General features: G+C 44.7%; 1 protein-coding gene across 4 annotated transcripts; it reads left to right on the plus strand.

Moving 5' to 3' along the window:
• Window positions 1–547: 547 nt before the first annotated feature.
• On the plus strand, window positions 548–11,801 carry TAF8 (TATA-box binding protein associated factor 8; the record flags this gene model as incomplete). Of its 4 annotated transcripts, none has more annotated exons than XM_082227180.1 (8): window positions 548–616; window positions 4,245–4,404; window positions 5,352–5,450; window positions 6,019–6,081; window positions 7,201–7,325; window positions 7,605–7,752; window positions 8,234–8,376; window positions 9,027–11,801. In XM_082227180.1, the coding sequence occupies 8 exons, from the start codon at window positions 548–550 to the stop codon at window positions 9,168–9,170; spliced, it is 951 nt and encodes a 316-aa protein (XP_082083306.1). In that variant the 3' UTR covers window positions 9,171–11,801. The 4 variants fall into 4 exon arrangements, with proteins under 4 accessions (XP_082083306.1, XP_082083307.1, XP_082083308.1 ...); XM_082227181.1 differs by having other exon boundaries at window positions 4,248–4,404; XM_082227182.1 differs by having other exon boundaries at window positions 4,248–4,404; window positions 8,234–8,367.
• Window positions 11,802–12,817: the final 1,016 nt, after the last annotated feature.

The following is a 12,817-nucleotide window of genomic DNA, read 5'->3' on the forward strand; positions in this document are numbered from 1 at the left end:
GAGAATTCTCTGCATCTCGAGACTTCCCCCCCATCCCCTCCATGGGTCCTATTGTCAACATTTTCAACTGCATATCATTCCGTACTCTATATTTTATATCCAAAATTTTATATCCAAAATATTTGTCACGTTACAAGTGAAATTAAAATCCTGCTAATGTTTTCATCTGCTTACAGTAAATTATTGTTTACGACACCTCTGAAGCGCACGCACTCGGCCACGTGAGGAGGAAAACACTGCAGGCATCTGAGGCATAGTCCAAAAATTTTTTATGGATGCAAAAAACCCAAAACCCTCTTCGTTGTCATGCTTATGCAGGATCACTTTTGCTTCACCGTCTCAGAAACGTTTCGCTGCTCGGGTTGCTTACAGCTGCCTGCGGCCCTTCTTGCCTGCCCCCCCCCCATGGGCAACTATAACCGCTACCTGCGGGGACGCCTGCTGGACCAACCCTTAACCCTCCCGATCAATAGTAGTACCAGAGGGGAGCGCCACAGTACCGCCTCCCCGCGAACTACAACTCCCACCATGCTGTTCGTAGAGGCGCATGCGCGCATCCTCCCATGGATCCAAGATGGCGGACCCGGGGACCGGCGGCTCTAGTAGCTCGGGCACGGTAAGGCTGGGGCTCCGGAGCCCTTTTGGAGGGGAGGGCACGACCCACCTGCGGGCCCGCTTTGTGGTCACCAGGTGCCCGCCGCAGGCTCTCAGGACAGCGCGTGGCGGCGTCAGGACACCGAGGAAGGGGGAGGTTCTGGGTGGGAGACGGGCGCTTCTGGATTTGCGGGGCGCCATTGCTTGCTGCCGATCACTTTCAGACCTCTCTGGGTTTCGGGGGCAGCGCCTTTCCATTCCCTCTTCTGCGATTCTGCGCTTGCAGAAAGCCAGATAACGTTGCAAGCAGGTGGCCACCCAAAACATGCGCGCAAAAACACCAATTTCTAAGATCACGAGAACTGTGCACGAATCTTGAGGTCACGTCTGGACACACGCGTTCCCCCCTATCTTCTTCCCCCTTTCCGGAAGCTGACTTATATTGAACCATGCCATTTCTCCACCTTGCCTGCCCAGTACTATGTCCCCCTGACGCAACACATCTACCCAAGGCGGGGGTCGCTGGCGGAAGGGAAAGGCAATTCTGAAAGCTGCTGCTTGAGATCCTCTTTAACTGGAGAAATCAGGGATGTTGCTTTTGCACTCCTGTTCCCATGAGTAAGCATGAGGCTAATTCCTTGCTAATTTTGCACACTTGGAAAGTAGAGAGAGCACTGTCAGAAGTGGGACATGAGAGCACATGTTGGACTTTGGAAGAAGGACCCATTTGAGACATGTTTAGCAGTAACTGAGGGTGGGACTCACATAACGAACACTGTTAGTGGAAGTGCAAGGACTTCTACCCCCCACCTACCCTACCCCCGGTGCTCCTGAAATTGGCTTGGGAAGCAGTCAGGAGAACCCCCAGAACAGTGGAGGGAGGATGTTGTTGTTGTTTAGTCGTTTAGTCGTGTCCGACTCTTCGTGACCCCATGGACCAGAGCACGCCAGGCACTTCTGTCCTCCACTGCCTCCCGCAGTTTGATCAAACTCATGCTAGTAGCTTCAAGAACACCATCCAACCATCTCATTCTCTGTCGTCCCCTTCTCCTTGTGCCCTCCATCTTTCCCAACATCAGGGTCTTTTCCAGGGAGTCCTCTCTTCTCATGAGGTGGCCAAAGTATTGGAGCCTCAGCTTCACGATCTGTCCTTCCAGTGAGCACTCAGGGCTGATTTCCTTCAGAATGGATAGGTTTGATCTTCTTGCAGTCCATGGGACTCTCAAGAGTCTCCTCCAGCACCATAATTCAAAAGCATCAATTCTTCGGCGATCAGCCTTCTTTATGGTCCAGCTCTCACTTCCATACATCACTACTGGGAAAACCATGGCTTTTACTATACGGACCTTTGTTGGCAAGGTGATGTCTCTGCTTTTTAAGATGTTGTCTAGGTTTGCCATCGCCTTTCTCCCAAGGAGCAGGCGTCTTTTAATTTCGTAACTGCTGTCACCATCTGCAGTGATCATGGAGCCCAAGAAAGTAAAATCTCTCACTGCCTCCATTTCTTCCCCATCTATTTGCCAGGAGGTGATGGGCCCAGTGGCCATGATCTTCGTTTTTTTGATGTTGAGCTTCAGACCATATTTTGCGCTCTCCTCTTTCACCCTCATTAAAAGGTTCTTTAGTTCCTCTTCACTTTCTGCCATCAAGGTTGTGTCATCTGCATATCTGAGGTTGTTGATATTTCTTCCGGCAATCTTAATTCCGGCTTGGGATTCATCCAGCCCAGCCTTTCGCATGATGAATTCTGCATATAAGTTAAATAAGCAGGGAGACAATATACAGCCTTGCCGTACTCCTTTCCCAATTTGGAACCAATCAGTTGTTCCATATCCAGTTCTAACTGTAGCTTCTTGTCCCACATAGAGATTTCGCAGGAGACAGATGAGGTGATCAGGCACTCCCATTTCTTTAAGAACTTGCCATAGTTTGCTGTGGTCAACACAGTCAAAGGCTTTTGCATAGTCAATGAAGCAGAAGTAGATGTCTTTCTGGAACTCTCTGGCTTTCTCCATAATCCAGCGCATGTTTGCAATTTGGTCTCTGGTTCCTCTGCCTCTTCTAAATCCAGCTTGCACTTCTGGGAGTTCTCGGTCCACATACTGCTTGAGCCTTCCTTGTAGAATTTTAAGCATAACCTTGCTAGCATGTGAAATGAGTGAAATTGTGCGGTAGTTGGAGCATTCTTTGGCACTGCCTTTCTTTGGGATTGGAATGTAGACTGATCTTCTCCAATCCTCTGGCCACTGCTGAGTTTTCCAAACTTGCTGGCATATTGAGTGTAGCACCTTAACAGCATCATCTTTTAAAATTTTAAACAGTTCAGCTGGAATACCATCACTTCCACTGGCCTTGTTATTTGCAGTGCTTTCTAAGGCCCATTTGACTTCACTCTCCAGGATGTCTGGCTCAAGGTCAGCAACCACACTACCTGGGGTGTACGAGACATCCATATCTTTCTGGTATAATTCCTCTGTGTATTCTTGCCACCTCTTCTTGATGTCTTCTGCTTCAGTTAGATCTTTACCACTTTTGTCCCTTATTATGGTAATCTTTGTACGAAATGTTCCTTTCATATTTCCGATTTTCTTGAACAGATCTCTGGTTCTTCCCATTCTGTTGCTTTCCTCTATTTCTTTGCATTGCTCGTTTAAGAAGGCCTTCTTGTCTCTCCTTGCTGTTCTTTGGAAATCTGCATTCAATTTCCTGTATCTTTCACTATCTCCCTCGCATTTTGCTTGCCTTCTCTCCTCCGCTATTTGTAAGGCCTCGTTGGACAGCCACTTTGCTTTCTTGCATTTCTTTTTCATTGGGATGGTTTTAGTTGCTGCCTCCTGTATAATGTTGCGAGCCTCCATCCATAGTTCTTCAGGCACTCTGTCCAGCAAATCTAAATCCTTAAACCTGTTCCTCACTTCCACTGTGTATTCATAAGGGATTTGGTTTAGATTGTATCTTACCTGTCCAGTGGTTTTTCCTACTTTCTTCAGTTTAAGCTTGAATTTTGCTATAAGGAGCTGATGATCTGAGCCACAGTCAGCTCCAGGTCTTGTTTTTGCTGACTGTATAGAGCTTCTCCATCTTTGGCTGCAGAGAATATAATCAATCTGATTTCGATGTTGCCCATCTGGGGATGTCCATGTGTAGAGTCGTCTCTTGTGTTGTTGGAAAAGCGTGTTTGTGATGACCAGCTTGTTCTCTTGACAGAACTCTATTAGCCTTTGCCCTGCTTCGTTTTGAACTCCAAGGCCAAACTTGCCAGTTGTTCCTTTTATCTCTTGATTCCCTACTTTAGCATTCCAATCCCCTATAATGAGCAGAACATCCTTCTTTGGTGTCACTTCGATAAGGTTTTGTAAGTCTTCATAGAACTGGTCAATTTCAGTTTCTTCAGCACCAGTAGTTGGTGCATAAACTTGGATTACTGTGATGTTAAAAGGTCTGCCTTGGATTCGTATCGAGATCATTCTATCATTTTTGAGACTGCATCCCAGTACAGCTTTCGCCACTCTTTTGTTGACTATGAGGAACATTTATAATAGCACAGTGTTGAATTCCACCCTAAGTGGCGTTGTTGACAACTTCCGCATGCTCCTTATTTATGTGCTCCCTTTATTAATCACATCCTCCTTGGTTGGGTTTGGTTCCAGCAGCGATCAGGTGGCAAACACTCTTCAACCCCGGCAGATAACTACTATTTGGCTCGAAGGAGGACCCTTCAAGTGGTGGTTAGTTCGTTGCTGACAGAGGCTGGGTTTGAGAGCTCTGAGAAGGCTGCTGTGGAGACCATGACAGAGATGCTCCAGAGCTGTGAGTATCCCTAACTGTGTAATACTGAGAAACCTCCACTGCTAGTATTAGGCACATTAGCTTTAACCCTCCCCACTAATGACAATAACAGACACAGGCATTTGCAATTTCTGCAGGAGGAGCTGACCAAAATGGGGGCTCTGCTTCTTCAGGAGTGGCTTGAAAGGGAGATGTTTGGCAGCACTTTCACCTTCTGTGTGGTGCTGCAACAATTTTGGAGCTGCCATTTGACGTGCTTGCCATCAAGTAGACAGCATGACCCTGCATACCAGTTTCACTGCCAAAACTCTGTTTTGAGCAACTGAAGCCCTTTGGCGATTGCTTGACATTATTTAACAAAGTAGGAGAACTGTGATCTTGATTTCCACTGGGAAACGTAAGCGGTTTGGAATAGGAACGCATGGTGTTGCTTTGCTTTCATGTAGGTGTCCAAGTTTCATGTATTTTTTTCACATTCCTGTTTGTTTGGTGGTGGCAAGTAGCAAATGGCATCAAATATCTTGACCTTCTCCCTTACTCCTGTTCTTAAAACCTAGAACAGGCTTCCTCAACCTCGGCCCTCCAGATGTTTTTTGGCCTACAACTCCCATGATCCCTAGCTAGCAGGACCAGTGGTCAGGGATGATGGGAATTGTAGTCTCAAAACATTGGGAGGGCCAAGGTTGAGGAAGCCTGACCTAGAATATGACAAACACACCATTACCAAGTCTTGTTTTATATATTCCTTACTATTTTCTTGGAGGGAAAGGATTCATTTTCTAAAAAATGCTGAGTACTCCACAGTAGAATACTAGGTTTCTATTCCCCCCACTTCCTCTGCAATCTAAATGCTATGGATAGATGATGGTCTCTAGAGATTCAGCTTCCGTAAATTCAGAATAGTGCTAAGGTGAGCATGTGATGATATATCTTGACTCTCAGTTCTGTGGTGATTTTTGCTTTGCCAGACATTTCAGAAATTGGGAGGAGTGCCAAATCTTTCTGTGAACATACTGCGAGGACTCAGCCGACCCTTTCAGATATTGTCGTCACCTTAGTTGAAATGGGTGAGTGTCAGGATTACATGGTACAGGCATGGCAGTTGCGGAGAGGTCAGAAGGGATTGTGTAAGTGTAGTCATTGAGCAGATACAGCTATTACTCCTACAGTGGACGTACCATTGATTGGATGCTTGATCCACTGAGCATGAAAGGTGGGTTGCCATCCTTTGGGAATCTTTGGGAAGGATACCAGAGTCCTACTGCCCAACCCCTTTTCCTGCTATTGAAGCTCCATGTCACCTCTTTGTGCAGAGGTTCAATCCATCCACCACCTCATCTTCCTCCTTACTGTGGATGGCGTACCTCCATTCGACCCATTCGGTGTTTTAGGTACTCATTCATTCATTTGAATATATATTCAAGTAAACCTATCTGCTATTCTGTCTGGATCCCTCTAGAATCAGAGAAGGGAGAGCAAATGCTGGTGAATTAATTGATACTTCCCTCCCCACATAGTGTAGCCATAGTGCCAGGGCTTCAGTGGTGGATGAGTTAAGATTGCACCGTGGATTGGCTTGCTAGAATGACTTTTCCTTTCTTTTGTTTTAGGCTTCTTTGCTTTCTTCTGTTTCAGGCTTTAATGTGGAAACACTCCCTGCATACGCCAAACGGTCCCAGCGGATGGTGATCACTGCCCGTATGTGAGCTCTTGCATGCATTTTATTTCATTCATACTTAACTTTGTAAAAGGAACTTTGGCTATTACTATTGGGACATGTGCTCTGTTGCTTTGGAATTGTGTTGGGCCCATAACTTTTTCATATTCCATATTCTCAGCAGGGAAAGGAGTGGTTTCTGCAACAGACTTATTCAGTTGGCAAAGCAGTTCACTATTTTTCAATTTAGGCTCTGTGAATCCCTTTAAGATGTTCTTGTTAGCTTTTATCACAGACTGAAACTCAGTTTTATTTAGTATTCTGCCAATTGTATGTTGCATGGCTGCTGAAGCTATTGCATGATCACTATTTCATTAAACATTTCTTAAGAAGCACATCTTAGATGGCAGTTTTAAGCACACTTAGCTGGGGAGTAGGCTCTGTTGAAATATGTGGAACTTGATTCTGAATAAATGTGTTGTGTGTGACTTGGGCCTTGAATGAGAACAAAGTAACCCAAGGCTTGTTCCTACTTTTGCAGAGTCTTAATATTTTTGAGTTATGCCATATCTGTAGGTAAATATATACTGAAACAGAGTTCCAGTGACTGAAGTGAAATTTTGGCTGCAGTGCTATAAGCACACACATTTGGTTTGAGTGAAATGTTTAAGGCTTTAAGGGCCAGAGACCAAAAGTGAGGGAAGCAATTGATGTCACTCTTACCTTTGTTCAGTAGGCTGCATTCCAGGCACACAGATGCCAGAGGTTTCTACATACACAAACACTTCACACATCTCTCCATATTCCATCCAGGCAAGCAAGAGGCATTCTTGCAGCTCAAGGACACAATCCAGCCAGGCAAAAGCACTTGAGGAGAGTGCAGAGCTGAGCCAGTGAGGGGTGTGGTTTGAGGAGAATGTGCATAGCCTGGACTGAGTCCCAAGAGCCTCCTATACAAACTTGGAGGGCTCCAGGCCTGAAGTTCCCCATTCCTGCCTGAGGAGTGCAGCCATAGGCAGAAAAAAGTTTGCCCAGCTCTGGCCTAAATAGATTTGTTATATCGGTTGCGCTAAGTTGAACAGAGATTGCCTCCCTCTTAAACTCGGCTGAGACCACTGAGGCAGAGGCTGCCATGACCGAAATTGTCTTTCCAATTGCAGCACCTGTAACAAATCAGCCCGTGACTCCAAAAGCCCTGACGGCCGGACAGAACAAGCCTCACCCATCCCATATCCCTGGTCACTTCCCAGAGTTTCCGGATCCTCACACTTACATCAAGACACCAGTAAGTAGGTCTGCCTTGCTTAACAAAACTGACCAGAGATGGTAGACAAGTTGTTGTGAGACACTTTCAGCCTTTGTGGATGACCACTGTTTTAAGTCCACTGAGCTATTCCTTTTCCGTTATTTCTGAAAATGATCCTAAATAGGAAGATTTGGTTGTCTACTGGATAGATGTGAACTTAACTGCACTGGAATAGCTGGATTGCCCCCAGTGACTCTAAGCAATACTGATTTGAAGTCTGTGCATAGTCATTGTCGCCTCCCTCTCTTTGCCTTACAGACGTACCGGGAGCCTGTGTCGGATTATCAGATCCTGCGGGAAAAGGCTGCTTCTCAGAGACGGGATGTTGAAAGAGCTCTGACACGCTTCATGGCAAAGACAGGAGAGACACAAAGTCTTTTCAAGGATGATGTCAGCACCTTCCCTTGTAAGACAATCAATCCAGTGGCAGGGCACCTTGTTTCAAGTAAGATGCTGTGTGTCTAGCGCAGCCTTCATCCAACTAGCCCCCTCCAGATGTTTTGGAGGGCCAGCAGGGACATTGTGCTCCAAAACATCTCACAGGCACCAGATTGGCCTTTGGGCTGTCCTATATTGTAAATGAACCCTCCTTAAATGAGCTGCATTTGCAATAAGGAAAATTACAAATATGCAGTATGACATTGTTGTAACTTTGCCATAAACTTTCACATAGCTACCACAGTTGGTGACATCTTTACTTGTAGGCTGCTGGTGGTGACAAGTTTACGGCATAACTTTTTCCTTGACCTTGAAAGCATGCATAATAGGAAATAAATCTCAATAGTCCATGGTTTTCTTTGCGTTTTCTCTCACTTCCAGCCTTTTAGGCCGGACACCTGAGAGATGGATCTCAGTATCTGAGATCATGTCTTCTTCTTTATCCCTAGTGATAGCCGCCAGGCCTTTTTCAATACCCTACCTGACAGCTCTGCTTCCTTCTGAATTGGAGATGCAGCAGATGGAGGAGACGGATTCATCCGAACAAGATGATCAGACAGACACAGAGAACCTCCCCTTGCACGTGAGCACGGTAGAGCCTAGAGACTCGGTTCGATTCAGCGTGACGTTGGCTCCAGATTCCTGGAAACACTGTATTAAACGGTCACTTAAGTGCAAACGAGATGTTGCAAGTGGCATTTGTTGGGCAAATGCATTTTATGTACATAGTTCTGGCTGCAGAATATGCTTGGGGCAGAAGGCAAGTGTGGGCTCCTCCTGTGAAATGCACTCCCTTCTCAGCAAATGTTTGCATCCATAGAAGGCTGGGAAACTTTGCAAGGGGTGGAATGGGGAGAAGAGGAGCCAGGTCCTTGTTGCTGGAGCAATTAGGCCAATGCCTCACCCCAATTCAGTTGCTCATCATCGGTGGTAGGAACAGAATGTGGATGGGATAAATATAGTGGAGTGGTGCATGTATCCCCTTGCCCCGAACCCTCGCTATGATCCCTTGTTCAGGATAACGCCTGAATCTTCAAAAGTTTAGGAAAATTCATTTTGAATTCCATAACACGTTTTTGTTGCCTGCCAGCAGAGGGCACCCAACTCTTCTGTGTGCCAGCATTGATTGCTCGCTGGTTTGTCTCCTGCATGTCCTTGTTGCTTTCTGCCTTGCTTGTTCTTGTGTGTGCTGATTTGCCAGCTGAGACCCTGACATTGTTCACATCTTGTCTTACCTGCCAGGATGACCCAGGAGCTGAGAAGGAGAATGCATCGGTATTACAGCACAACACCTCGCTTTCCGGCAGCCGGAATGGAGATGAGAACTTGATAGACAATCCCTATCTTCGCCCAGTGAAGAAGCCCAAAATCCGTAGGAAGAAGTGAACTGTGGCAAGATGATGGGTGGGATAGGAGGAAGCTTTTGGACCTCCTGTGGTCCTTGCAACTGCTGAGATGTGGCATGGGAAAGGCAGAAAGATTCTGCTGGTTGAGGGACAAATGGAAAAGCAGTCTCTTTGGTTCAGGTCCTTTTCTCCCCAACAGTTTGTTTTATAATTTAAGGTGAAGTCTGAAATGCTCACCTAGAAACATGGAAATTTATCTGTCTCTTCCAGGGAACAGCATGCTGCAGCTTGCAGTACCTACAGCATCTCTTGCCATCCTCAAGTGTACCTTCTTTTTTTGAGGACTGCAGACACATTAGCAGGAAATGCAAAATACTTCCTCACCTTTTGCCAGGTCTCCTGGATCTTCAGAAGGAGAATCATCTCTCATCTCTGCTTGCCTTTCATATGTGCTACTCATCCTGGGATTCATGCCACATCACCTTGCTAAATATGACATGTTTGGATGAGGGGTAGCCAAGGGCATCAGCTGGATATTCACTGTTGTGCCTTTGCAAAAGACAAAGCCGTTCAGAACCACATAATTTCTAAAGTCTCTGTGTGCTTGGAGCTGATGGTTTGGTCTGATCTTATCTCTGGTTTGAATTGTCGGGAGAGCTGAGCAGAGAAATTCGATGGTGGCAGAGCAAGAAGAGAAACATCCCAGCAGATCTGCAATGCTTGACAGCACAAGACAACTCACTTTTTACAAGTGCATGTTGATTGCGGATCTTGTTTTACCTGGATGAGAGAGTTCTTTGTTTAGAATCTTATTGCCTGTGCATTGGCTCAAAGTCTTAGATTTATATTCTCCTTGGCAATACAGCAGCAGTTTTTCTACCATCCTCTTGTCTCCAAGCAACGTTGACAAAGGCTGTATTTCTGTCCGTGATAGGAGACACGGAAAAAATGCCACCCAGAATGCAATTATAAGCTGTCCACCCTGCTTGATGTTGATGGCTGGGTGTGTGTGTGGGTGTGTTAGGAATGTGCATGGTTGCCTCTACTTCAGTCTGCCGTCAGCAGAGAGAAGCGAGAAACTACTCTCTTCCCCCAACACCTTCCACCCTGGCCAGGATGTGCCAGCAAGGCCTGGGATGTAGCAGTAGACTCACTGCATCACTCGCTGACTCCATCTTCAAGTGTCCCTTGCTATTTGTATTATATGCCTATCAGTACACTTTCCTAAAATATTTGATTGAAAAGGAAAAAAGAAAAAGACCACACCTTGCTTTTTCTTCTCCAAAGTTTCTGATTACCTTTTGGGAATTTAGTTTTATATCATCCGCTTCTGGAAGGAAATAAAGAACAGTGAGATTGCCTAAAGAAACCTGGTTCAGATGCCACATCTTGATTATCCAGGCTATGGTTTGGAGAGTTGAGAATATACTGCAGCTCTTACTCTCAGTCTTAACCCTTCAGGTGCCTCTATTTCTTTGTTTCCTCTAACCATTGTTTGACATGATGTCTCAGTCAGGTAGACTGTGGTTAGCACTAACCTCCAAAACATGATTTGAAACAGTTGTTTGGATGCACTCCTGGTTAGCTATAGCAGTTGTTTGGAAGATAGTCTTAATTGGTTTGTGCTAGTTGGGTTGTGCTAGTTGGTCTCTGGTGATAACTTTACTATTCTGTTTGGTGAGTAACAATTCAAATTAGCATCAATCCACTTTAACCACAGCAACACTAATAAGAAGGGCTTCCAAAATGTGATGCTGAACACAAACTGCAAATTATGCCATGTAAAAGCAGAATTGTGCTGTAGCTTTGTAGGTTCACAATGGGCCCGTTTGGAACTACTCGGAGCTCAGTTAATATCCTGTTATGATTTGTTTGCAGCACCTCTCTAGTGCAAGTGCAAATTACAGCAGCTGCTCTCTAAATGTCTGTATACATCTGCTCTGCATTGCTCATACCTGTGGAAAATACTGGTTTAATAGCACTATCTCTTCATCTACCCAGTTAAGTTAGCTGGTAACAAAATCCTTTAGATTCCTCTTCACCTATTCCTCTGCTGATTTGCCAGATAATTCACTGCTCTTCTAGCTCATTAAGAGACATTAGAAAGGCATGGTGCTCTTTAAATGTGTAGAGTTGCCCCAAATGATCAGCTATTTTCCTCTAGGTCCTTTTAGTTGTTGGACTAGAGTGTTCACCATCTCTGACCACTGGCCATGATGGCTGGGGCTGATGGGAGTTGGAATCCCAGCAGTATGTGGAGGGCTCCCCACGACTCTGTAGGTGCAGAGTCAGCGAAAGGAAGGCTCCAGCCTTAAAGAACTGGTTGGTGTGGAAGGGAAATAAACTTAGCAGAGTTTCTTTTCAAAATATCCCAAGAGCTTGCACTTATTAAACAGTCTTTTTTGCTATAGCCTTCATTCCGTAATATCCAAGCAGCTTTTATTGATATCTCATTCCCTTTCCTTCAGTGTAGCCTGTGAGCCTAAATGGATTCACAGATTTTGGCGAGTGCAACATTTGCTGTCTGTTGGTGCTGTGAATCTTTCTATTGCTGGGATGAACAAACTCTGGTGCTCCAGATATTGGACCCCCAACTTCCATCAGCCTTATGGTGAGGAATGATGAGTGTTGTAGTCCAAAAACATTGAGGACCACAGGTTCTAGAAGATAAGCTGCATTGCTTTCCCCTGCCATTAAAAAAAAAAGGAAAGGAAAGTCTTTCACATATCAAATTATTCTGTCCATGGAGATCTTGGGGAAAAACTGTTATCCATTTTCATTTGCCAAAAAACTCTTTCACTGTCAATCCTGCTGATATACTTGTATGTACAAATGTAAATAAAGACAGTTGTATATTTATACATTTATATATTTTTGGTCACTGGTTAGGTTTTTGGGTGATTTAAAATGTTAGCCAAATATACACAAATAGTGAAAATAGTTTATTTTTTCAGTTCATAATAAAATGGTGCCTGCATAAGCCAAACTGAGTCCTTTGTTTTATATGACTGGTCTTGCATGGGAACTGATTGTCCATTCTCCTTGAATCTCATAGACATCTGCTACCTCTCCATAGCATTGAAGAATGCACCACTAGCTTTTAAACTTTTCCGGTGTAGCAGCATCTATATTTGAGCCCTCGGCTGGTGTCATAACTTTTTCACATTCTGTCCTGCTCCCCCCCCCCCGAAAGCATTAGTGTAGCATTTTAAAGCAGCATTTCCTTCAAAGAGTAGGGAGAGGACATAACAGGTTAAAGCCAATGAAATGGTCCAGTAGGAAAGAGATTCTTAGTTGAGTTGCAGATTAACAAGCTCCAGAACCTGTCTTTAACAATGGCAATACAAAGTGGGTGTCTAATACAAAATCAAATAATGTTGGCTATCTAGCTAATATTTTGCTTCAAATAGAGGCAATTAAAGGTTAAACAGATTAATTCTTGCAATAAATAAGTAAGTAAGTAAGAAAGAAAGAAAGAAAGAAAGAAAGAAAGAAAGAAAGAAAGAAAGACTGGTTTTAGGTTGTCCCAAATTACTGGCACTGAAAGTAGTGGAATTTATTTTTATGAATCAATAGCTTGTGTTCAGCATAAACCATAGTGTTTAGTGGACCTATTGAAATATGTTGCTAGTCATGACTGACTTAACTTGAGATGAAAGAAGGAGCGATGGCAGATTTTGCTTACAA

The sequence above is a fragment of the Podarcis vaucheri genome (genome assembly GCF_965113315.1).
Source record: "Podarcis vaucheri genome assembly, chromosome: 6".
Classification (NCBI taxonomy): Eukaryota; Metazoa; Chordata; class Lepidosauria; order Squamata; family Lacertidae; genus Podarcis; species Podarcis vaucheri.